At 44.6% G+C, this 26,430-nt stretch overlaps 1 protein-coding gene across 1 annotated transcript in view; it reads right to left on the reverse strand.

Moving 5' to 3' along the window:
- Positions 1 to 26,430, reverse strand: part of VAV3 (vav guanine nucleotide exchange factor 3) — a 631,071-nt gene that overhangs the window by 229,357 nt on the left and 375,284 nt on the right. The window contains exons 17-18 of the mRNA XM_029618254.1: positions 15,585 to 15,685; positions 3,578 to 3,600 (exon numbers count right to left, since the gene is read on the reverse strand). Of these exons, the coding sequence (XP_029474114.1) occupies positions 3,578 to 3,600; positions 15,585 to 15,685 (124 nt within the window). The remainder of the gene's footprint in view (positions 1 to 3,577; positions 3,601 to 15,584; positions 15,686 to 26,430) is intronic.

A 26,430-nucleotide genomic window follows, 5' to 3' on the forward strand; every position in this document is an offset into this window, starting at 1 on the left:
TTTTTTTCATTGATTCTATAGCTTCTAGAACTGCTGGTCTTTCTAGCTCCTGACGTATTTTTTCGCTGAAGGCTAGGTTACCGAGGAATTCTTTTTTTTTTTTTACATTTTATTCTCTTGCTAAAGTTTGCTTATGTGTCTTTTCTTCTTTTCTATCCCTGGTTTTCTGGGCCCTCCTGTTATATATGGTGGTCTCTGTAAGCAATAGATTAGGGAGGGTTTTTTTCCAGTTTTGGCTATATTTCTTTATATATTGCTTGTAATTCGCTTTTTCTTCTGCAAGTGTATGCTTATATACATAAATGTCACATTATAAAAAAATAGTTTAAAAAAATCTAAATGTAATTTGCTTTGACATGCCTGAAAAGCAGAATATAAATCGAATAAATAAATAAATAAATACAAAGTGCTCTCAGACATTTGCACCTGCTTTGTCTGTGGCCTCATTTTGCATGGAAAATAATGTGCGTAGATTTGAAAATACAATCTATGTGCATTATATTCTTCTCACCCTAAACATGACCCTAGCCATGCCCCCACTGAACATTAATAAAAGTAATGTATTTACAAACAGTTGATATTCTGTCTTTTCCCCATGTTTGGTATCAAAGCAGATTACAATCAGTTTTAATATACTAGCAAGAACATTAGCAGTGGCATTAGTTGTAGTATTGTGTGCGGTCATCATAGCCAGGCATAGTGGATGTTAATTTGTTACTAATGAACAGGTTAGGGAAAGGCCTGGTTAAACAACTATGCCTTTGCTTTTTTCTGGAAAGTGAGGTAACACTGATCAAGGCAAAAGGATAGTAGTGGTACCTTGTTCCAGATTTAGGGTACATAACAGCTGAAAACCCACAGTGTTGTGCATGACAAGTTCCACAAAAGTCAAAAGGGGTGGGGGACAGAAAGGTCTTTTGGGAGGATCAGAAATCTCTGGTGGGGTTGTAAGAGGCAAGACATTTAAAGATAAAGCCATGGGTTTTGAATTTTATCCTAGTTTCGACCATTTATGTGGTCCGATGCTTTGGCCCCTACCAAAATTCTAGCCTGTGTTTTGCAAAAGTTGGAGGTGATTCAAACCAGACTGAGAGATACCATTCAGGAGCAAGTTACAAAGTCAGTTCATCTGGTGATTAGTGCATGAATTACAGTAGCTACATTGTGCTGATCAAGATAGTTGCATAACTGCCAAATCTGACATAGGCACATAAAGGAGGCTCTCACTGCCTTTAAGATAGGGGATTCCACCATGAGATTTTGGTCATGTTGAGCCCCTAAGATCATACTGATTCTTTAGGTTGAAAGGGGGTTCCTGATAGAGAAGGAAGAGATAGCAGGGGATGACTTCAGAGGTTTAGCCAGAGGAGTGCAGATTTGGTTTTTTTTGTGATCATGGAGCCATTTAGCTACTGCCATAAGACAGCTATTGAGACTGGCAATGAAAGAGGCTTGGTAGGATCCTATTTTGACGCAAAATTGGTTGTCATCTGCAAACAGGACTGAATAAGGTCGCACTGTGCTATGGAACAATGTACTCACTGTTATCAACATTGAGGGAGGATAATTTTCAAATAGCCAGTTCACACATGAAATCACTACTTACATGTAAAAATGCCCTCCAAATTAGTGCAGTAGCATACTATTTACTTTGTAGTGATGGAGAGGCTAAACAAGAGAGCCTTCAGAAACTTTACACACTGATAGCTACAGAATAGAAACCTAAATAAGAACAAAACAAGAGGTTCTTACTTACAGGCCATGTACTAAAATGAGTTTTCTACACTAAAATCCCAAATAGTGCACATGAAGTGCCATTTGTGAAATTTACAATGAATAAAATTTTGCAGAAAGCTTTTTCCATGCAAAGTTTTATTCAATTAAAGAGTGAGCTGCTGCAATAGAAAATCATGCACAATAGCTCATCAACTATCAGCACGTAGTTAAACTATGCAAGACTGTGGGCAAAAGTTTGCAAAACAAATAACTACACCTTGTTGAGATGTCAGGTTTTGTTTTTTTTTGGGGGGGGGGGGGGTTTTTTGCAACATTTCCTGTTGCAAAATTATGTATGGAGATTTTCTGTTGGGCTTACTTGCCTAAAAATCCTGGTAGAAAAATGGCATTCACTATTTCACAAATAGTAGTGATGCAATTTTTCATGCATTAGTACATTGCTCTAAGTCTGCTTTAACTGACAAATGAGATATCCGCAACAGACTTTTTCAAGTACCGCGGCTTTAATATAATACTGCAGTATGTGTGCTTTGACTTTTTTTAATGTGAAATATGTTAATATTGTGTAAAATGCTTTACAGAGACTTGCTCCCTTCACCTCAGCTTATTATGAATTCTTTTAGTATGGGCATTTAAAATTCTTAATTAAAGATAAAAGGTGTTGCAGTGTAAAACTCTGAAAACAAGCACAGAATCAGTATAACCTTCTCCACGGGTTCAAAGAGGGCCTTGAGGATTAATATACAGAAACCCCAGTTTCTGCGCGGAATCTCATGTGAAAAGCAATATGGCCATGCGCATGGTAAGCAGGAAACCTGGGAAGCAGAGCAGGGGAGGGGGATGGATGTGCTCCACGCTGAGGATTACACACACACCCACCCACATTTTCAAAGCGGATTTATGAGAATAAACCCACTTTGAAAAGTCAGGTAAAGTCTGTGGGTAAAAGTCCTCACAGACTTTAGCCCTAGGAGGGCCACTGAAAATTAACCTCATTACTCCGTTTTGAGCGACAGTCTGTATGTTTTGCACGGCATCGCCAATCTGAATGGCAGCATGGAAGTAGTCAGGTGACCAATGCAAGCCAAACTATATGTGGACGGGGCATCTTGCATTCCCTTTTTACATATTTAGCAGAGAACACGCAGATCCTTCCTAGTATTCAGGGAAATATGGCAGTGGAAGAAAGGAATGCATCTTTTTATAACTAGTCATGCTGTGCCACATATTATGCATGTCTGTTTGCTTGGGAACACAAACTGTGTACCAGGTTAAAGCTCTTCACAGAATCCAATAAAATAAAATCCCTGACCAGTGCAAGTGGCTCCTTGTTCCTGACTTAGTGAAATCCTGAGGCTGCAATCATTCTATGCTCACTAGCTGGTTTTGTAGGTGCACAGTTATGGATGTTTTCAGGTTATCACCTCACTGCCACTGCAGAATTTAAGAAGGGAGACATTTCTCTTAACCTAGCTGAAAAAAATAAAAATAAAAACATCCTTCAGCCACTCCACTTTTCCCAGGCCCTTTAACAGATGTCTTCAATCAAAAGCCAGTCTTTAATTGTCCCTGTTCAATGACTACGACCTTGACTTCATCTTAAAAACACAGACAAATTATTACAGCCCTTGCATTGGGAAGAAAAGAGTTAAGCGAGGAAAGTTCACAGCTACCTCCTAGTTAAATATAAGCTGGCACAGTGCACTTTTCTACAGATAGGGTTTACCTGCGGTTAAAAAAAAAAGCATGCCCAAAAAAAGAACTTTGCATTGTAGCAGCACAGGGTGAAACAAGCTGTACACAACAAATCATAGATAAAAATAGAAAATGCAATTCTCACCTCAGCTTTCAGAGTCCCAGAATCTGAAACAAAATGAGAAACTGGCATGATGAAGATTTCCAAAACTGCTCTGCTGCTTGACAGAATACTACTATTGCTTTGTTTTGCTAACTGATACCTGTAACAAGTTTAAATAGCTTCAGGGCTGGGCCAGTTGCTATTTTGCAAAGGGTGTTCTCATACCCTATTGGTTCTTGTCAGGCAACTGAATCACAGCTATAAAGAATTTCTTTTTAAGTTCCACCTATAATGTTGACAATGGCTGAATAAATACGGGCAATGATACCGTAAAGCTTTAAAAATGATTGCCCTGCTTCTAACACCTTTTTTTATTTCAAACCTACGCCTACCACTAAATGTGAAAACTAAGAAAAAATCTCACAGAGGCTTAGGTTTATTAAGGTTTCATTATTCACAAAGACGATTTTGTCTGTGTCTTGAGCTATGTTACCTCTTTATCTGGAGAGGAGAATTTTGCATGACCTGGGTCCAAGTGAACAGACACAGCTTTAAATAAATGAAAAAACAAGCAAAGCCTACTTTATTCTTTTCTGGAATGGTTGTGTCTTCCTATGTTTTTTTGTCTCTTTCCATGTTTGTTGCATTTCAACCAGAAAAAGGTCTCTTTTACTGGAAAATCAGCAGGCTCCAGTGTGCTCATCCAGGACTGAGCCTGGACACATTATACGAACTTTCCCCAGGAAAGCTTGATCTGTATTTTATCACTACTTTCTCTTCCTCCCATCACCCACTTATATGACACACAAGCTGTATACATTTTACATTACAGAGAAGTTACTATACCAATATTATTAATTAGGGATGTACATTCGTTTGCGATGAAATAGAAAATAGAGACGATATTTCCTATTTCGTCGCGGTTCGGGGGGGCCGACAAAACGATAAGAAAACCCACAAAATTCCGTGTGGTTTTCTTATCGTTTTTGGGAGGGGGAGAAAGGGCACATTAAAAAAACAAACAAACCACAAACCCACCTCAACCCTTCAAATGTAATTAATTGCAACCCCCCACGCTCCCGACCTCCCAAGACTTGCCCAACCCCCCCCCCCCCCCCCCAAGACTTACCGAAAGTCCCTGGTGGTCCAGTGGGATCCCGGAAGCGATCTCCCCCTCTCGGGCCACCGGGTAACACTATTCAAAATGGCGCCGATGGCCCTTTGCCCTTACCACGTGACAGGGGCTATCGGTGCCATTGGTTGGCCCCTGTCACATGATAGAAGAAATGGATATCCCGTGCCATTTTTTAAGATGGTGCCAGCCATCCATTGCTCCTACCATGTGACAGAGGCCGGCCAATGGCACCAATAGCCCCTGTCACATGGTAAGGGCAAAGGGCCATCGGCGCCATTTTGATTACTGGCAGCTGATGGCTCGAGAGCGAGAGATCGCTCCCGGGACCCCCGCTGGACCACCAGGGAATTTTGGCAAGCTTTGCGGGGGGTCGGGAGGGTGGGGGGTTGCAATTAATTAAATTTGAAGGGTTGGGGTGGGTTTGTTTGTTTTTGTTTTTTTTACAACCCCATTGTAATTAATTAAGGGGTGAATTTTCAAAGGGTTATGCGCGTATACGCGCTTAACCCCAAAAACCCGCTCCTGCGTGTGCCGAGTCTATTTTGCATAGGCCCGGCGATGCGCGCAAGCCCCGGGATGCGTGTATGACCCGGGGCTTGAAAAAATGGGTGGGGAGTGGGCGGGCATGGGGCGGGGCTGAGGCCTCCAGCACAGCGGTCCAGCTGGTGCGCGCAACCTACGCCTGCACAGAGGCAGGCGCAACTTCGCCAACAAAGGTCAGGAGGGGTTTAGATAGGGCTGGGGGATGGGTTAGGTAAGGAGAAAGGAGGGGAAGGTGGGGGGACGGAAGGAAAGTTCCCTCCGAGGCCGCTCCAATTTCGAAGCATCCTCGGAGGGAACAGGGAAAGCCATCGGGGTTCCCCTAGGGCTCGGCGCGCACCAGGTGCACAAGTGTGCACCCCCTTGCGAGCGCCGACCCCGGATTTTATAACACGCGCATGGCTACGCGCGCATGTTATAAAATTGGGCATAGATTTGTGCGCGCCGGGTTGCGTGCACAAATCTACGCCCATGCTTAGGTTTAAAAATCTGGCCCTAAATTGGAAGGGTTGGGGTGGGTTTCTGATATCATTTCGGGGGGGGGCAGCCGAAATAAAATCGGCCCGAACCGTGGGAAAAATAAATTTTCCGCGGCAGGCCGATAACGAAGGCCAAACTGAAAGGTTCGGCTGAATCACATCTCTATTATTAATAGAAGCAGAATGGTATTATTGTTACTTTTCAAATTTGTTTTCATTTTCCTCTTACTTCCTACTGATGCCATTAAAAATTTATGACTGAAGAGAAAAAAATTCATCAATTTAACAAAAAGCATATGAGCCTGCAAGAGGTAAGAGAAAATCCTCTTGCTATCAGAAAACGGTTGTAGGCATCTAGAGACATTGCAAGGAAGTCCCAGGATGGGGGTTGGAATCAAATATTTTGGATTGGAAGAATCAAACTTGGGATTGGGATTGCGGGGAAGAAAGAATCGAAGGATCAGATTTGGGATTAGATTTTTGGGCGAGGAGGATTGATTGAATCAGGGATCGGAGGTGTGGGGGTCATGGACTGGAGTTGGGACTCAGGCTGCAGGGAGGGGGATCAGAAGTGGGGTGAAGGTGCACTAGCAATTTACTATAGCCTCTGGAAGGGGAGGAGGGTTTGTACTACAGTAATGATTATGCAGCACGGACACACTCAGCATAGTGTATAGCAGGTGTAGGCAGCTCTGGTCCTTGAGTATCAGTAACAGGTTCGGGTTTTCAAAACATTCATAATGAATAAGCATGAGAAGTATTTGCATACAATGGAGGCAGTCCATACAAATATACCTCATGCATACTCATCGTGGATATCCTGAAACCAGACCTGTATGTGGCACTGCAAGACAAAAGTTGCCTACACCTGGTGTACAGCAATTGCTATTTCAGATTTCAACGCATGTGCTACAAAATGTACACTAATGTAGTATACAGGGAGGGTAACTTTCAAAGGGGCACGCAGGTGCACATTGGCGCATGTGTGTTGGTGCACACTCAGGGATGCGGCAATTTTATAACACACGTGCACATAAGCGCATATGTTATAAAAAAAAGCCCAGGCACGCATATATGTGCGCCTGGTTTTGCAACTAGATGCACCCAGCCACGCAAATCAGGTTACAGCCACGTGAGGGAATTTTATAACTGGCATGCGTCCATGCCAGTTATAAATGCCAGTCTGTCCAGTGTAGAGCTAGGTCCTAGTTTAATAGCCTTCCCCCAGTTAGCCTAGGCCCTTTAAACCCTTAAGGGATGACTGGTTTGGTTGGTTTTTTTTAAACTTACACCTCCTCCATAGCAGAAGTAAAGTTACACTGCACTCGACCTGGGCGCATGCCCAAGCGCATAAGGGGCGGATTTTCAGACTCCGCGAATAGGCCTACTTTTGTTTGCGCTCCAGGCGCAAACAAAAGTACGCTGGATTTTAGTAGATACGCGCGGAGCCGCGCGTATCTACTAAAAACCTGGATCGGCGCGCGCAAGGCTATCGATTTTGTATAGCCGGCGCGCGCCGAGCCGCGCAGCCTACCCCCGTTCCCTCCAAGGCCGCTCCGAAATCGGAGCGGCCTTGGAGGGAATCCTCTAACGCCCTCCCCTCACCTTCCCCTCACCTTCCCCTCCCTTCCTCTACCTAACCCACCCGCCCGGCCCTGTCTACACCCCCCCCCCTTACCTTTCTCCGGGGATTTACGCCTCCCGGAGGGAGAAGTAAATCCCCGCGCGTGAGCGGGCCTCCTGCGCGCCGGGCCGCAACCTGGGGGCGGGTACGGATGGCGCGGCCACGCCCCCGGACCGCCCCGGGCCGTAGCCACGTCCCCGTAACCGCCCCCAAAACGCTGCCGACACGCCCCCGAAACGCAGCGACGACCAGGCCCGCCCCCGACACGCCCCCCTCGGAGAACCCCGGGACTTACGCGAGTCCCGGGGCTCTGCGCGCGCCGGTAGGCCTATGTAAAATAGGCTCACCGGCGAGCAGGGCTCTGAAAATCCGCCCCAAATATTTTAGCGCACATCTCTTGGCCCCGCCTCAGAATGCCAATTCCCCGCCCACACCATGCCCCCTTTTTAATCAGAGTGAGATAATCGTGCATCAGCAGATGCACGCACATGTAGAAGGCTTTTAAAATCTGCTGGGCTTGCACATATCCTACATGTGCACACATCTTCCAATTTTGGCACATGCCAGGCTTTTAAATGAGAAATTACTTCTTACCTGATAATTTCCTTTTCTTTAGGACAGTCAGATGAATCCAGAACAAGCAGGTTATGCATCTCTACCAGCAGATGGAGACGAAGCAAACTGACATCACAGTATATACACCCCTGCAGTGACATCAGCTGCCAGTATTCTCTTCAAAAGCAACTGTGGACAGATTAGCAAAACTTGATTAAACAGATAACCATTTCAATACTCAGCCAACAAGCAACACTGAGCTCAGACAAGAATGTACAAGAATGTATTAACACTAGTCTAGGGACTGGGCTAACACCAATAATCCCTGGAACACGTAGCAATACAGAAGGATCATAATACAACCATTCGGCAGCCAAGGGAGGGAAGCTGGATTCATCTCTGTCCTAAAGAAAAGGAAATTATCAGGTAAGTAGTAGTTTCTCATTTCTTAGTGTCCAGTCAGCTGAATCCAGAACAAGTGGGATGCACCTAAGCAACTCCTGAATAGGGCTGGAGGCTGCCCGTGGTCCAGTCAAAACCGCACGTGCAAAGGCTGCGTCCTCCCGGGCTTGCACATCCAGACGATAATATCTGGAAAAAATGTGTATCAAGGACCACATCGCAGCTCAGGATATGTCGACGGGAGAAAACAATCTAACTTCCACCCATGACCACTGCCTGAGCCCTAGTGGAATGAGCCCTGACCTGACTAAGTAATGGCTTTCCAGCATCAACGTGTCTACTTCTTTAATCCAGCGAGCAATGGTAGCCCGCAAGGCCGGCTCTCCCTTCCTAGTACCGCCATGAAGGACAAACAGATGATCTGTAAAGGCTTAGTAAACTCCAGACACCTGGCAATATGTCTCTTGACATTCAAGTGTCGCAACAGACGATACTCCTCTACATCTGTCTCTCTGTCCAGAGACAGCAGAGAGATGGTATAATTCAAGTGAAAGTCAGTGACCACCTTTGATAGAAAAGAAGGACAGTATGCAGCTGTACCACCCCTGGAGTCACCTAGAGGAATAGCTCCTGGCAAGACAAAATCTGCAGTTCAGAAACCCTCTACTCAGAACAAATTGCCACAAGAAACACTGTTTTCAAGGTCAGTAACTGCAAGATCAGGTTACACATCGGTCTAAAATTAGGGTCTGCTAAGAAATCCCATACCAAATTAAGACTCCATAAGGGCACCAGAAACCACAAAGGAGGATGAAGATGTTTCACTCCTTTCAAGAAACAGGCCACATAAAGATGAGCTGACAAGAATCCACCATTCACCTGACCTCTGAAACAGGAGAGAGCTGCTACTTGTACCTTTAAGTAATTAAGGGCCAAGTCTTTACTCAAGCCATCCTACAAAAATTCTGAAATAAGCAGATCTTGACCGAACAATGAAAAGTACCTTGATCCTCACACCAGGCCTCAAACACTCGCCAACCCCGCACAAAGGCCAAGGAAGTGGAGAACTTTCTAGCTCTTAGCAAAGTGGAAACCAATGCCTCAGAGTATCCATGTTTCAGCAAGTGACCCCTTTCAAGAGAAAATAGAGTCGGATCTTCGTCAAGAGCAGGACCCTACCACAACAGATCTCTGTGATTCCGCCAGGAGGCTCTGCAGATCCACATACCACAGTTTCCTGGGCCAATCTGGAGCAACCAAGAGCACCATCCCTCTGTGGCGCTCAATCCTTTGGACTAATCTGCCCAACATGGGTCATAGAGGAAAGGCATACAGCAACTCATCTTCCAACCATTCCTGAACCAATGCATCGACTCCCAATGACTTCAGATCTCTCCTGCAACTGAAGAATTATGGAACTTTCACATTGTGAGATGTTGCCAGCAGATCTAGAAACGGGAGACCCCAGCAATCCTGAATCAACTGAAATGCCTCATTTGATATTGCCCATTCTCCTGGGTCCAGATTCTCCCTGCTGAGAAAGTCTGCTCTTACATTGTCTTTTCCTGCTATATGTGAGGCTGAGCTCATCTGGAGATGTAGTTTGGCCCATTCCATAAGCTGATTTATTTTCTGCGACACTTGTTGGCTCTTGGTTCCTCCCTGCCGATTTATGTAAGCCATAGTCATTGCGTTGTCCAACATCATCCAAACTGCTTGACCCTGTAGCTTGTTGCTGAACTGCAAACATGCCAGCCAGACTGCCCTGGCTTCCAAGCGATTGATGTTACAGAGAGACTCTTCTGCATCCCAGCACCCTTGTACCCTCAGCTCCTGACAGTGAGCTCCCCCACCATGGAGACTCGCATCTGTTATCAGTACTAGCCAGTCTGGTGGAGCTAGGGAAATTCTCTTCCTTAGATGATCGGCTGAAGCCACCACTGCAGTCGGGAGGAGACTTCCATCGGCAGATGGAGCCAAATCGAATAGTCCAGAGACTGCAGGTTCCACCGAGAAAACAGTGAGCACTGAAGAGGATGCATATGCGCTCTCACCCATGGTACCACTTCCAGGGTTGCCACCATTAAACCAAGTACCTGCAGGTAGGGCTATACGGTTGGGCATAGAGTGTTCATCAACAGACATAGCTGTGCCATCAACTTCTGAATACAAACTTGTGGCAGGAGAACTTTGCTATGCTTCATGTGAACCGAACCCCAAGGTATTCCAATGACTGAGCAGGCTGAAGACTTCTCTTGGCCAGGTTCATCACCCAGCCAAGCTCCTGCAACAGAGAGATCACCTTGCAAGTCACCAGGTGGCTCTCTTCCAGCGACTTGGCTCAAATCAGCCGGTCATCCAAATACGGGTGTACTAGGATCCCCTCATTTCTCAATTCTGCTGAAATTCCATTACCTTGGAAAAAGTCCTGGGAGTGGTGGTCAGACTAAAAGGCAGCACCCGAAACTGATAATGGCATCCCAGAACTGCTCTAGCTGAATGGGAATGTGATGATACGCCTTGGACAGGTCCAAAGAAGTCAGAAATTCCCCCAACTGGCCATTATCACCGAGCACAAGGTCTCCATGTGAAAATGCATCACCTGCAGATGACGGTTAACATCTTTGAGATCCAGGATGGGACGAAACGATCCTTCTTTCTTGGGCACAATGAAATTAACTGAATATTGCCCCATATTTTCTTGTGGGCACCGGAATCACAGCCCTCAGACTGAGGAGCCTTGCCAATGTACCCTCCACTGCCTGCTTCTTCTGCAAGGAGTGGCAGGGAGAGACCATGAACTCATCCCGAGGAAGACTATGAAAATCCAGCACATATCCTTCTCATATCACCTTTGGGACCCATTGATCCAATGGGTTCTTGACCCATCTCTGAAAGAAGAGAGAGATGTCCCCCTGTCTCCTGTTCCTGGGGGTGGGTCAGAAAACCTTCATTGGGAGGCTCGGGAGGTTCCATTACTTCAGCCTTGCCCCTTCTGGGCTGTCTGGGATGAAAGGACTGAGACCTACCAAAAGGCTGAGTCCTCTGAAAGGTCGCTCCACTATAGTGATGAAAACACTTGAAGTCTCATGCTAAAGGAGCGTGGCGTCTGCTTCTTATCCTCTGGTAATCAAGGAACCGGTGATTTGCCCCACTTACTGGCCAGTTTCTCCAACTCGCTCTCAAACAAGAGCGAGCCTTTAAAGGGAAATTTTGTGAGGTTAGCCTTGGAGGCCTCATTAGCTGACCAATTTCTCAGCCATTACTGATGCCTGGCCACTATTGCCGAAGCCACCCCTGTGGTTGAGGTGCGGACCAAATCACAGAATGCATCTGCCAAGAAGGTGGCCGCTGGCTCCATAACTGTCCTGGAATTCACCCCAGAGTCATTAATCTCCTGAGAGAGAAGTAAACAAGAGCAGGCCACCAAGAAACAACAAGAAGCTGTTTGCAAAGTCATTGCCACTGCTACAAATGCCTGTTTAAGGATAGTTTCAATCCCGCTATCATGTATATCCTTCAAGGTCGCTCTTCCCTCTATGGGGATAGTTGTCTGCTTGGAGAATGCACATACAAGTACATCCAACTTCAGAAAATGTAAACGTTCTTTCACCACCAGATCCAGAGGGTACAGACCTTCCAAAACCCAACCTCCTTTGAAATTAGCCTCTGGTGCACCCCACTCAAGATAAATCAATTCTTGAATGGCCTCAATCACAGGGAAAAAAACAAGAGGCTTTACACAGAGAAGCCAAAATGGGATTTTTCTTTGGCTCAGACATGAAATCTGCCCCAGGTACTCCCAGCATATTCAAGGTCTGGGAAATCAGGACCATCAGTTCAACTCTATGGAAGAACCATAGCACAGTCCTATATGGTTCTAATCCCAGAGGAATTTTTCCATTCTCTAGGGAGTCAGGATCGGCCTCCTCATCCGTGCCATTTGGATCACTATCGGGCAGAACCGCTGCCAATCTCTGTGTACTCCGGTGCTTAACAGTAGGTCCAACCTGTGACTCTGCCCTGGGAGCATTGTACGGGGCTGAGGACTGCGCCTGAAGATAGGATTGCAATCCCTTGAAATATTCTACCCATGAAAATGTAGAAGCATCCATGCCAAAACCAGAAGGCACCAGAAGGCACCTGAGGCACTGAGCTATCTTCCCCTGCTGACAAACCAGTTAGGGAAGATCCAATATCAGACGCCCCACCTGACACGTCTTTACCCAGATCTACATCCAGCTGAAAAGAACTAGGTTTAGTGAAATCATAGGAAAATAATTCTCCTTGAGCCTCCAAACAGCACTGGCCCAAGTTAGCAGGCATTCCAGGCTGAGATGCCCGAATTTGACAGGCAGCACAAAGGGAAACGCACTTAGATTTCTTCGGTATAGGCATCATTAGGCTGACAGTATGCTAAGCGGTGACTGAAGACGTGCATCTCGCTGTTTTTTTGGGGTGTTTTTTTTAGGCATCCAAAAATTCTAGGTGTCCAACCTAGGCATCCAAAAACGTAGTCATCCAATACTTAGGCATCCAAAACCTGGGCGTCCCAGCTCCTAGGTGTCCCTAAGGATAGGCGCCACAAAAAACGTAAGTACACAGCAAATGCCCAACCTGTGCACACAGGTAAGCAGGATGGCCACTAAGGCTCTGCTTAACTTGGACGCTCAAACTGAGGCCCAACTAGATGTCCAAAAACTGGACGTACAGCTGGATGCACAAGCTGAACCAATAGTCCTGAAAAGGGCAGCCTAACACATAGACAAAGTGCACGAAAAGCCGTTGAGGCCTACCAAGCGGCATGCAGCGAAAAGACCTTAGAGTGGTGCCTAGACTATGGAGGCTGCTCAACCCACCAGGCTGCCCAGTTCCCTTAACCTCCCACAGGGCGGGACGAACATCAGAACGGTGCACCGAGCATGGAGACCAGGGAAAGGAGTAAGCCCTACACCAAAAACTCTGTCTCCGTATATTTTCTTTTTTTTTTTTTTTAACTTACCTGAGCTCAGCCTTACCTAGCTAAGTACAGAGATGGTCTCCAGCTGCGGGGGGGGGGGGGGGGGGGGGGGGGGGGGGGAGGGGAGGACATATGCCTTCACTGCTATTCTTGGTTTCCTGTACCTGCTGCCTTTCAGCTGTTAAACAGCTAAGTCCATGCTGGCTGAAAGCCAGCTACCAGACCAAGTCACTCATCTCAGGGACCACAGAAATCACCTCTGGAAATCTCAACTGGGGAAGGGACCATTTGCTATCACCGCAGGAGAGCGGGGTGAATTAATTTTTCCTATTTTCCCTTTTCAATTCGAAGCACTCCCCAGAGGGGAGATGCACGTCCACCATGTACTGGAGACGGAGAATACTGACAGGCTGATGTCACTGCAGGGGTGTATATACTGTGATGTCAATTTGCTCCGTCTCCATCTGCTGGTAGAGGTGCGTAACCCACTTGTTCTGGATTCATCTGACTCGACACTAAGAAAATTCACCTTACAGTTCTTAGTGCATGTTTGGTGTTATGCATCCCGTCAGTGCCCGTCCCACGCACGGGCCTGCTCACCTTCATGGTTCCACAGCAGATCCGAGGTCGGCCACCCTAGCGGTAGCTGCTAGCACTTCCAGGCCTCTGCATCCTGCAGCGGTGGTCGCCGGGCCTTCAACTGTGCACCAGGCCTCACGCCAGAGCTTGGCATCATCGGCTGTGCTGGCCACGCCCCTATTTGCGCGCGCGGAAAGCCCGGCCTCTTGTAGGGCCAAGGGCGGGTCTTAGCTCCGCTGTGTGCCCTGATTGATTCCTTGTTATAAGGAAGACCCTGCCTGTACTTCCTTGCCTTGCCAATTGGATCGGCGTACTGCTAGATTGTCACTGCGTTTGAATCTTGTCCTAGTCTTGTTCTAAGTCTTGTTCCAGGATCCTTCTGTTCCAGTTCTGTTCCTGCCTTGTTCCTGCATCCTAGTTCCAGCATCCTCCTGTTCCTGTTCATCTGTCCGTCTCCCCAGGTAATACCTCCGGACTTTCTCTCTGATACTGACCTTGGCTTGTTCCTTGACCTGCCTGCTGCCTGCCTCTGACTCCAGTCTGTTCCTTGACCTGCCTGCCTGCCTGCTGCCTGCCTTCTTACTCCAATCTGCTCCTCGACCTGCCTGCTTGCTGCCTGCCTTCTGACTCCAGCCCGCTACTCAACTCCCTGCCTGCTGACTGCCTCCTGACCTCAGCCTGCCTGTGACCTCGTCTGACCTCCGGTATCAGATCTCTGCTTTGTTGACCACTCCTCGGACTGACTCCTGGATTTTGACCTCTGCCTGCTTGACCTCGTCTCTAGATTCTGGCTCTGTTCCTAGCCTTGTCATCACCTACGCTATTCTGGTCCTCCTTGTTCCACCTGACCTCCAAGCTCGAACCTGACCGCGCTCCCCCTCTGTCCGTGGGCACGCTGGACTTCCACTCTCCCAGGAGACCCTGCGAGGCCCACCTAAGTCCAAGTGGCCCGGGTCCCTACAGGCTCCTCCCAGGGGGACCTCGAATTCCAGTGGTGAAGCACTTCCTAGCCTCTGTCTCCTCCAGTGCTCCGTCCCCCTGGGGGCAGTTGCCTCCTGGTCCCTACCAGGAGGCGGTTCTCCACTGCCTCAGGACAAGGGTCCACCCCTGAGCGCAACAGTTTGGTACACAGGCCCGTCTGACACTTACCCTATAACAGGCATATTATGTAAGCTCTAATACAAATATAAATAATCTCAGCTGTTTTAAAATTCTTAAAACTAACGATTGATTTGGAGAGGGGGAGAAAGTACCTTAAAATAGGAATAATCACACAAAAGAACTTAAGGGTTCTTGAAGTGGCTGGAGATAATAACTGACTCCGAATTTAAATATTGAAATCAAACTTTCAAGAGAAGGTGAAGCTTTGCCTAAACTACTATCAACCTGTGTTGGACAAGCTGAACTGAGTCATTAACTCATGAAATAAGGGCTATGTTTGATTCATGCCTCTGGAAACTGCACTATATTTTGAAATAACATTTGAAAAGGGACTTCTGAGAATCTCAGCCACTTCATTCTATTTTTACAAATGTCTGCAACACAAGAAGTCTAGGAAATGTTTCACTAGCTTTTCTCTCCTTTTCGTTTAATTTAGCAAAATGAAAATTACTATGAATATTAAATGCAATACTAATTGCACTTATAAATGGTAATCTTAAAACTATATATATGGTTCATAAACACAAATTAAGGTTAAATTAAACCTTAATTATATCTACTGCAGTTTATGGCCTAATTAAACCACTACTAGAGTTACAATAAAAATGACTTACCTCCTGAATTAACTCTGCCACAATTGTCTGATCTTCCTAAACATTCTTTGTGCGCTCCTGTTCCACACTTAGAACATAAATAGCCTTGATAAAAGGTTCCTCTACAAAACAGAATTTTAATAAGTTACAAGGCCTGGTTTTCAAAAGCATTTACATGCTTAAAACTGGGCTTTACACGTGTAAATGCACTTTGCCCCTGAAAATTGCTGCAATATATACCCATTGAACTGTCAATAGATTTTTACCCATATTAAGTACACTTAACGCGGGTAAATGGCTTTCGAAAATTAGTATGTTACATTTACATGCGTAATTCCTTTGAAAATTCACCTGAGAGTCAGTATGTTAAGGAAACAAACATAGTTTTCCAATAATGTTCAGATATACTAAAATAGGGTTCTGCAGTTACAATTTGATTCCTTCAGTTTTAACCATGTAAGAAGAGATTTTGTCACTGAGTCCAACATGGGCTCAGGGGATCATGGAGGTAACAATGTGCAGTAATTTTGCATGGAAAGGTGCAGGATTGGATTATCACTCCACTGGCCAATACACAGGACCAGAAGTTGAAAACCTGAGAAACATTCTTATACTGGGCTGCACTTGTGCAAGATTTACAAATGATCTTACCTAAAAACAGTACTAATACCTACAGAAATCTGCTAGAAACCAGCTGACTGCTTATGGCTGTGTAAGCTGTTACTTTGCCTATGTCTTAAATTCATGTCCAGATCAATGTTTTGATATAGTAAGAAATATTTTAAATAAATACAATAAACTGCCTCTGAATCAAACGTATTGGGGTACAAATGAAAGGGCAATAGTCATTCATATCACATCTATGGTGCACCTCTCGACTGATTTTTGAAGGCCCCCCCATATCCATTTCAGGCTTCGGTGTAAAAAGAAACTTATATCCTCCTTCCTCTGCCTGGCAGTCCCAATAATGGTCCTTGGCGATGACACAGCGCCCCATGGCTCGTTTCAAATCGCACGGAACAGTAATGGCTAGGTATCCATCCTCCGCAGGAGCTGTGGACCCCACATCTCTAATACCCCTGGCCCCAGCCCACCCAAGGATGAAGGTGAGGGGGAGTCTGGGACCTGAATCTAGGCCTTCCACGCAGCCCTAGCTTTTTATATTTCAAGCTGCATTCACACATTTGCAGATCAAGATACAGAGTAAGAGCAGTATCAGTAAGAACGAGCATGCCAATAAATACCATAGAAATAGCTAACAATATACACATCCCTGATTTGTTTTTAGAGTGATAAAAGTCTTGACATGTAAAATATACTTTCGATGCTTTAAATTAGCCAACTGTTACAAATCAGCCTCTCTCAGTTAATTTCAGGTGCCAGAAACAAGAAGGCTGAATACATGTCTAAGCATATTGATACTGTTTAAATTAATGACTTAAACCATTAGCTTCAATGCTATTAGCCTCACTCTTGTGGTTTCTTAATGCCATATCCCTTGCTAGTGATTCTCCAATAACTTTGTAATATCTCAGCTATGTGTTATCCTCCATACAAAACATAGTGGGGTAAATATATTCAGCCGTTAAGTGGTTAGTTAAGTTAGCTGGATACCCATATCCAGCTAACTTAACCGGGATATTCAGTAGCACAGCCACACCGCTGATTATACCTGGATAAGTTACAATTAGCCAGAATTGTGGTATCTAGCTAACTTTAGACCTGCCTATGGCACATCTAGAGTTAGCTGGTTAACTGGCTAACTCAGCTTCTTCTCGAAACACCTACCTTGAAAATGCGACTAAGGAAAGTTATCCATCTAAATTGCTTTTCAATATGTAGCCCAGTCATTACATATTCCGAGGGTGGGCAGAGGCCTCTGGTTTTTAACAGTTTTATCACAAATACAGCATGAGAGTGTTGTGTCCGTCGGTCGCAGATGGCTGCAACCACTCTGCCTTACCTCTTTTCTTCCCTTTTCCTCCTCCTTGGGCAAGATGGCTGCCTTCGGTGCCAAGTGCCAAAACCCTCAGCGTCTCCAATTCAGCATGGGCATCCCAGTCCACCATGCTCCTTCCCGTGGCCTCCTAAGGCGCGCGCACGTTGCCTACACTCAAATACACGTCATGGCGGGAACCTCGGGGGCGTGACGTCGATACCTCCGGGTATTTAAAGCCTCCACTATGCTACCATCATTGAGTTAGCAAGGACGTCGGTTTAAGCTACTCTGACCGCTCTAAGCTGCTCACTTAGACGCCTTGCTACCCTCTGGGGATCTCGCTCCTTACGAAGCTCTAGGCACCCGCTCCTCGGGGGTCTCTCGCTTCCAACCACCCTTCGGGGTTTCTACTAACTAGAAAACTGCTCCTCGGGGATCTCTCTCTCTCTCTCTATTTATTTCAGGATCTTCTGGACAGGCCTACCAGTCTGTGTATCCTGCACCACGGACCTTCGGTCCCACCATCCTCATTACTAGGAAGATACCGCACTACGCTCCTGTGAGTACCTCTACGATCCGGTGCTCCAACTCCACCCACCAGGCTCGACCTTGCCCACACTGTGGTTTCCTAGTTATCTCAAACATCTGGGTGAGACTTCTACATCTGAGACTGTTTGAACGTATTGGCACCTTTCGGACTTCAGTGCCTTTCCTTCTTGCCTCATACCACATATCTACAACAGTACAATAAAGCTTTCTACCTACAAGTGTCTGTTCTCTGAGGTTAGCCTATCGCTGTGGCTCCCCACGGGGCCCCTCCCTGTGGGAGGAGTCATCTCCACTGCAACTAAGGGTCCACACAATGCCACAAACACAACAGAGAGAAATATCTTTCACAAACAGATATCCTGAAATTTAACATTTTACCAACACAGAATTGATCAATCACATGTGATAAGTACAATTACATCCTTAAGAAACAAAGCCTAGAGACCTAAGTTCAAATTGCATCTCTGCCACTCTCCCATTGTGACCATGAGGAAATTCTACCTTACCAGTAGCTTCAGTTTCATTCTATTACATCACTGTTCCCTGTCATTTTACTGTACTTCTGAATTGTTTCTATTGATATTTCACTATGAAAAAGTCAAACGTGAATTCTATGCAAAAAAGATTCATGACTACCAATTTAATCCCCAAACCCTATTTGCATACGTCTCAGACTTGACACATCCAACTCACAACTCACCTTCTTTTGAAAACCCTACAAGAACCTGCGAAGAACTAGCCCACTTTTTTAATGACAAAATATCAAAACTAATCACAATGAACCCACACACGAACAAGACAACTTCAAAACCACCAAACTTAACCATAACCACATGGACACAATTCAAGACAGTTGCATTAACTGAGGTTGAAGCAATCATCCAAAAATTAAATCCCGCCGCACACCCCCTCGACCCCATCCCAATAAAATTCCTAAAGCAAATCTCCATCAGCATTGCTAGACCTGTAGCAGACATAGTCAACCTTTCACTTGAACAGGGAATCTTCCCAGACAGACTCAAATGCGCTTTCATCAAGCCAACCCTCAAAAAACCTCATCTTGACAAATCCAACCCATCAAACTACAGGCCCATCTCCAATCTTCTTTTTATAGCCAAGATCCTTGAAAAAATTGTCAACCGCCAACTCACTGAACACCTGGAAAATCAGAATATACTATCTCCAGCTGAACATGGATTCCATAAGCATTTCAGCACTGAAACGCTACTTCTCACCCTCACCGACTCTATCCTCAGAGGACTCGACAGCGGTCACTCCTACCTACTCATCCTACTAGACATCTCAACCACATTTGACACCATCAACCACGAAACATTACTAAACAGGCTAAGCGAAATTGGACTAAGCAACACCACACTCAAATGGTTTAACTCATACCTATCAGGCAGATCCTACAAAGTAAGACTTAATACATCAGAATCTAAACAAATTTCCCTTCCACACGGCATCCCTCAAGGCTCATCCCTTTCATCCACCCTCTTCAACGGTTACATGCTACCCCTCTGCACATTCCTATCTGAACTTGGCCTATCCTATTTCATCTATGCAGATGATGTCCAAATACTGCTCTCCCTAAAAGAGTCCCTTGAGAATACCCTAAAACTCTGGAACAGGAGATAACTCAGCTACTCTCCCAAATGTCCTTCTCCCTCAACCACAATAAAACTGAAATTTTATACATAACAAACAAAACCACCACAACTCTCAGCCACAACTGCACAACATCCCAGATGGAGAATCAAATAGTTCCCACACTCAAAGACCTAGGCGGCATCCTAGATGGAGAACTAAACCTTAAAAAAACACATCAACACAATAATAAAAAATGGATTCTTCAAACTTCAGATGCTAAAAAAGCTCAAACCTCTTCTTTACACCCAGGACTATCGAACAGTCCTCCAAGCAATACTATTCTCCAAACGACTACTGCAACGCCCTCTTCTTGGGCCTCCCGACCACCTCCCTCAGACCATTGCAGCTATTACAGAACGCAGTGGCAAGATCACTCACAAACAGCAAAAGATCTGATCATATCTCACCGATCCTCAAAAACCTACACTGGCTACCAATACCATTCAGAATACAATATAAAGCCCTAACTCTCATTCACAAAGTACTCTACAATGATAAGTTTGACTGGCTGAACACGTCCCTTCATTTTTACACCCCCCAAAGGAACCTCTGCTCTACTAACACCGAGCTCCTCCCAATCCCTTCCCCGAAAATAGCACACCTGACCACAATACGAGAACGTGCTCTATCAGTGGCAGGACCCTCGCTCTGGAACAACCTACTACCACATCTAAGATTGGAACCCACGACCCAATCCTTCAAAAAAAACCTCAAAACATAGCTCTTTCAAAAAGCCTTCCTACAGCAATCTAATGCTCACCCACCTCTTGCACTAAGAAGAGCATCCTTCCCCCTGCTTATCATCCAGTAATTCTCTTCACCTACCCCCACCAACAATGCCCCCAGTAGCAACATATATTATGCTAAGTCCAGATTCCTGTTGACACAATTTGATCATCATAAAAAGTTCACCTTGACTAAGCCCCCCTTTGGTCCCCTTGATACTCTATTAATATGAATATGGAGTGGATGAGTAGTCTAGTGGTTAAAGCAGTGGGCTATAAACCACGAGACCACAGTCCAAGTCCCGCTATCACTCCTTGTGACCTTGGGCAAGTCACTTTACTCTCCATTGCCTCAGGTACAAAAACTTGTAAGCCCTCTGGGGATAGGGAAATACCTACAGGACCTGAATGTAATCCACTTTGAAACACTGTGAAAAGTGGAATATAAATCTAAATAAATGAATATGTACATAGTAACAACCAGTCTTAAAGTTACTTTAATGTTGTTAATATTGTCTCTTGTTCTATTCTAATTTATTCTGTAAGAAACACTGTTGCTCATTGTTTCAACCTAAGTTATATTGTAAAAATAAGAAGGCAATGTCTTATTAGAACCACTGTTGCAATGTAAACTGATGTGATATTTCAAATCGAATGTTGGTATATAAAAATAAATAAATAAATAAATACATACTGAGTTGGTCTAACAGTATGCATACTTGTATGTGCATAAGTAAAAATGACTGGTGCATTCTATTCCCCATTTACATATAATTGACTATTGAAACTCTATCCGACAAACTACCATCCATACAAGCAAAGGAATACATGCACATGGTAAAAGTACCAGAAACAACCTTGCAAACAAGCTGTCTAAAATCAAATATCCATTATACCAACAAAAAAAAAAATAGCTTTCACTAAACATATTGCAAACTTCTTGTTTTCCACAACATTATGCTTAACTAACTGTATTCAGATATTTTTATAGTCTCTCAATCTATTTATCCAGCCACTTTTCCATGTTAGTGTGATTTTATTTTTTTTTTTGCACGTTGCGTTAACCTCTTATTTTACAAGCATAAAATATATTCAAAGATGACAATGTGCATGAGCACACATGTCCCATCCTAAGATGAAAGGGCCTAGGCAGGAAATTGCTGGCATGTAGTTGTAGCAGCGGAGCTATCCTTTCATGGTTGGCCTGCTGATCTCTCTCACTGATGAGACAAAAGTGCCATCACCACAGGCCTATCAGGACTGTGCCCGGATCCACAGTGAGATGTCAATGCTGTTCACTCACCACAATGGAGATTTTTCATTGGGAGCACAGCAAGTTGCTGTTCTCCTTGAAAATTTCCAGTGCTACAACAAATAAAATCTCTGAGCATATCTTATTAGGGGGTCCTTCTATTTCAGGGTTCTGATGACAAACTGAAACCATGCATTCAGTAAGATATATGGCACCTGTGCACAATACTCAGAGTTTTCTGCTGGTTTACATAGGGCTGGATTCACCCCCTGTAGTTTTGTGCTTTGGAAGGCAAATATCTCAGGGTTTTCCTGAACCGCAACAGTGATAAAGGAGATATGGATATTAAAAGGATATTTGGCATGGCTGCAAAAAAGATATTTGGATTATGCAGGGGGACACAGCCACCTCAGACACTCCATTAAAGCTCTCAACTCTACTCATGGACTTGCATCTTTTAGTCATCACCCAGAGTCATCAACCCCAATTATATTTACTCTTGACCTAGAATGGAATATCTGCAGAAGGTCCTTTACTGTATATGGCATTATTTTGGATACTTTTCTTTTCCTCTTATGGGTAAAATGTTAAGCCATTCTACCCTACCAAATGCCACGAGAGATAAATGTTTACAAAAGCTTTAATTTCAATACAAACCAATAAACATTTTTTCCTAGCAAAGGCTGATTTTAAGGAGGCAGTCCTGCTTATTCTGTAGGAGATAACACTACATCTTCTTGCCCAGATCTTTCATCCTACAGTATCCTACAAAACATCATCACTGTCACCTATATCATATTGCCCTCTCTACTAGGGAAGTGCTTTCGTTTAAAATGAAACAGCAAAATGCACTGAATAAGGCTAATTTATTTCATTTGGGGGCCCTGAAATGAATTGGGGCTCCCCCCCCCTTTGAATGAAATGAATCATTCATTTGTTTAGCACATACACCCCAGTGGACGGCACCATTTTGATATATTTATTTATTTATTTATTTAAGGGTTTTTATATACCGCAGTATGTAAAGAAATACATCACCGCGGTTTACATTTAACAATAACTTCGCAACAGGCTTTACATTGACATTATTAATAGGTATTAAATAAACTAAATTCCATATAACAGTTTTGACAGAAAACAGGCTGAACAGACTGTAGACCATCCAATAAAGTATAACATACCATTAAAATATTGATGTAACTATTAAACCAACACAAAAACTAAGTAGTATCTAAAACAATACCGTTCTGAGTGTGGATACAATTTCTATATTGCACCAAAGACATTTCTGTTATTTAAAGCTACTTAAGATCATGATGGGTAAGGGTGGGCAGGTAAGGTGAAGAAGGAGAATGAGGAGGGAATGAGGTTAGGGTGGGAAACGGAGCAAGGGAGAGAGGGAAAAAAATAGAATGGCATTTTATATATATATATATATATATAAATGGCATATATATATATATATATATATATATAAAAATATATAAATATATTTATTTATTTATTTATTTAATTTTATATACCGGCAACCGTTTGCACATATATATATATATATATATAATCATATATATATATATATATAAATGGCATATATAGCATGACCCCAGCGATGGCATCATTTAGCTTGCAAGGGCCGAAGAACAAAGAGGACCAAGAAGAGGCTCAGAGACCTGGGCTCTAAGGCCTGAGCCTGACCCTGGGCCTGGGTCCAGGCTGAGGCCCCAGCTTCAGGTCCCAGCTTCTGGGCTGGGTTATGATGTTGGGCCTGAGTCTGGACCCCAGTCAAGGCCAAGGACAAGGCCCAGGCATTGTGACCCGGCCTCCAGTCAGACCAAAGCCTTGGCCTTGAGTAGGCCGATGTCGTGGCAACCTACTGTGCCCTTGGCCTACGCAAGGCTGAGGCTTAGGCCTGGGCCTAGGCCAAAACCGGCAGATTCCCACTGGACCAAGTGGGGGCTGGGGGGATCCCAGCCCTGACATTTTTTTGGGTGGGCGGGCAGGAGGCCCTGGGAGACCTCGTTTTCATTTTTTGACCGTTTTTGGGTTGTACCAAAAAAAAAACAAAAAACCCACGTACCAAAGCACACATTCAGTACACTTACACATGACTATAGCAAGCAAAGAGTTAAGGGGGAAGTCCGCAAGCAACTGGGGTCCATATCATTGCACCAGGAATGAAATTGGGCATAGTAGATGGGCCAAATCATCCTTATCTGCTATCATACATTTCTAGGACTCCATCACAATCATATATATTCCATCACTACTACAAACTTTCTACACTCTAACATTACACCTACTTATACACATATCAAATTTTCATGCATCCACTTCAACACACATATGACTCTCTCTGTCACATGGTTAATTGCCCTTTAGTTTTTCCAGGTACTATTCTAAATCCAGAGGAAGTAAAAGAGAAGTGGGCAAAACTAAAAAGAGATATTATAAGGACAATAAATCTTTTTGTTAGAAAAGTAAACAAAGGAAAGAGGAAAGAGGCCACTATGGTTTTCTAAAGAAGTAGCTGAAAAGGTAAGGAGAAATGGTTAGCATTCATAAATTACAAAAAATCACAGAAAGAGGAAGACAGGCAACAATATCTGGAAAAGGTAAGAGAAACTGGGAAAGTAGTCAAGACAGCAAAGATGCAAATGGAAATTAAAAAAACAGTGAATACAGTAAAACAGGGACAAGATTTTTTTTTTAAGATATGTTAGTGATAGAAGAAGTTGCAAAAGTGGCATTATCAAATTAAGAGGTGAAGAGTAGGAACATGTTGAAGGTGATGAAGAAAAAGCAGAATTACTTAAATTACTCAGAAGCACATAATTTGGAATGATGTATCTTTGAAGGATACAAACAAAACAGGGAAGTTTGTAAAATACCTCGTTTCTGCGCTCGAAAAGTGCACGTGTATGTTTCGCCCTCTATATTCAACTGAAACAGCCCTTGCCAAAGTTTCCAATGACCTGTTTATAGCTAAAGCCAAAGGTCTTTACTCTGTCCTTATCCTCCTTGACTTACCTGTTGCTTTTGACACTGTTCATCACCACCTACTCCTTGACACTCTGTCCTCATTTGGATTTCCTGTGTTGATTCTCTTCTTATCTTTCCCACCACAATTTTAGAATTTCCTCTGGTGGTACCTCCTCTACTGCCATCTCACTATCAATTGGTAGACTTCTGTCCTGGGCCCTCTTCTCTCTATATATCAACTCCCTTGGTACTCTGATTTCCTCTTATGGCTTTCAGTACCATTTTTATGCTGAGGGCTCCCAGATCTACCTTTCTACACCAGAGGTTTCACCAGAAATTCAGTCCCAGATCTCGGCTGCTTGTCTGACATTGCTGCGTGGATGTCCTGCTGCCACTTTAAACTCAACATGGCCAAGACAGAGCCCCTTATCTTTCCCTCCAAGCCCACCTCACCTCTTCCTCCTTTATTTTGGTAGATAACATGGTCATCTATCCAGTCCCTTCAGCCTGTAACCTAGGCGTCATCATCAACTCTTCTCTCTCCTTCTCTAAGCATATCCAAAACTCTGCTAAAATGTGCTGTTTCTTTCTCTATAACAACGCCAAAATCCATCCTTTCCTTTCTGAACACAGTACCAGAACCCTTATCTACTCTCCCATCTCCTCCCGCTTAGAGTATTGCAACGTGCTCCTCACAAGTCTCCTGGCAAGCCATCTCTCTCCACCATAATCTAACCTAAATTCAGCTATGCAACTCTCACATAACCCTTCTTCTGAAATCACTGCACTGGCTCCCTATCAGCTCCCGCATACAGTTCAAGCTCCTCTTTCTCACCTACAAATGCCTTCACTTTATAGCACCTCCCAACCTCTCCTCTTTATCTCTCTCTACCCGCCCTCCTTGTGCACTCCACTCAGACAAGTCACTCCTATCTGTGCCCTTCTCTACCGCCAATTCCTGACTCCGTATTTTCCACTTGGCTGCACCATATGCTCTGAACAGACTTCCTGAACTAGTGCGTCATGTTCCCTCTCTCACCATATTTAAATCCCATCTAAAGACCCACCTTTTTGAGGCTGCTTTTAAATCTTAAGCCTGATTATCTGCTTTTAGCCTCATTGGGGTGGATTTTAAAAGGGTTACGCATGTAATATACATGCGTAACCCTTTAAAACCCCTCCTGCATGCACCGAGCCTATTTTGCATAGGCCCGGTGGCCCGCACAAGCCCCGGGATGTGCATATGTCCCGGGGCTTGAAAAAGGAGGCGGGGCGGGGCCGGATCCTCCAGGCACAGCGGCCATTTGCTGCTGTGCCCAGGATCGCGTGCCGGCCGTTGGCTGGCGCGCGCAACCTATACCTGCCCGAAGGAAGGCGCAACTTCTAAGTTAAAAGTAAGGGGGGGGTTTAGGTAGGGCTGGGGGCGGGTTAGGTAGGGGAAGGGAGAGGAAGGTGGGGGAGGGAGGAAGGAAAGTTCCCTCTGAGGCCACTCCGATTTCGGAGTGGCCTCGGAGAGAATGGAGGAAGGCTGCGCGGCTCAGCGCATGCAAAGTGCCCAAGTGTGCATCCCCTTGCATACGCCGACCCCGGATTTTATAACATGCGCACACAAATCTATGCCCGTGCGTAGCTTTTAATATCTGCCCCATTATCTTTCTTTTTCTTTTCTTTATTTAACCATTGTCTTACTTTATGAAATGCCCTAAGTCTCTTGTCCTGTATGTTTGTCTTATTAGATTGTAAGCTGTATTATGCAGGGACTGTCTTTTT

Source organism: Rhinatrema bivittatum, chromosome 10 (genome assembly GCF_901001135.1).
Source record: "Rhinatrema bivittatum chromosome 10, aRhiBiv1.1, whole genome shotgun sequence".
Classification (NCBI taxonomy): domain Eukaryota; kingdom Metazoa; phylum Chordata; class Amphibia; order Gymnophiona; family Rhinatrematidae; genus Rhinatrema; species Rhinatrema bivittatum.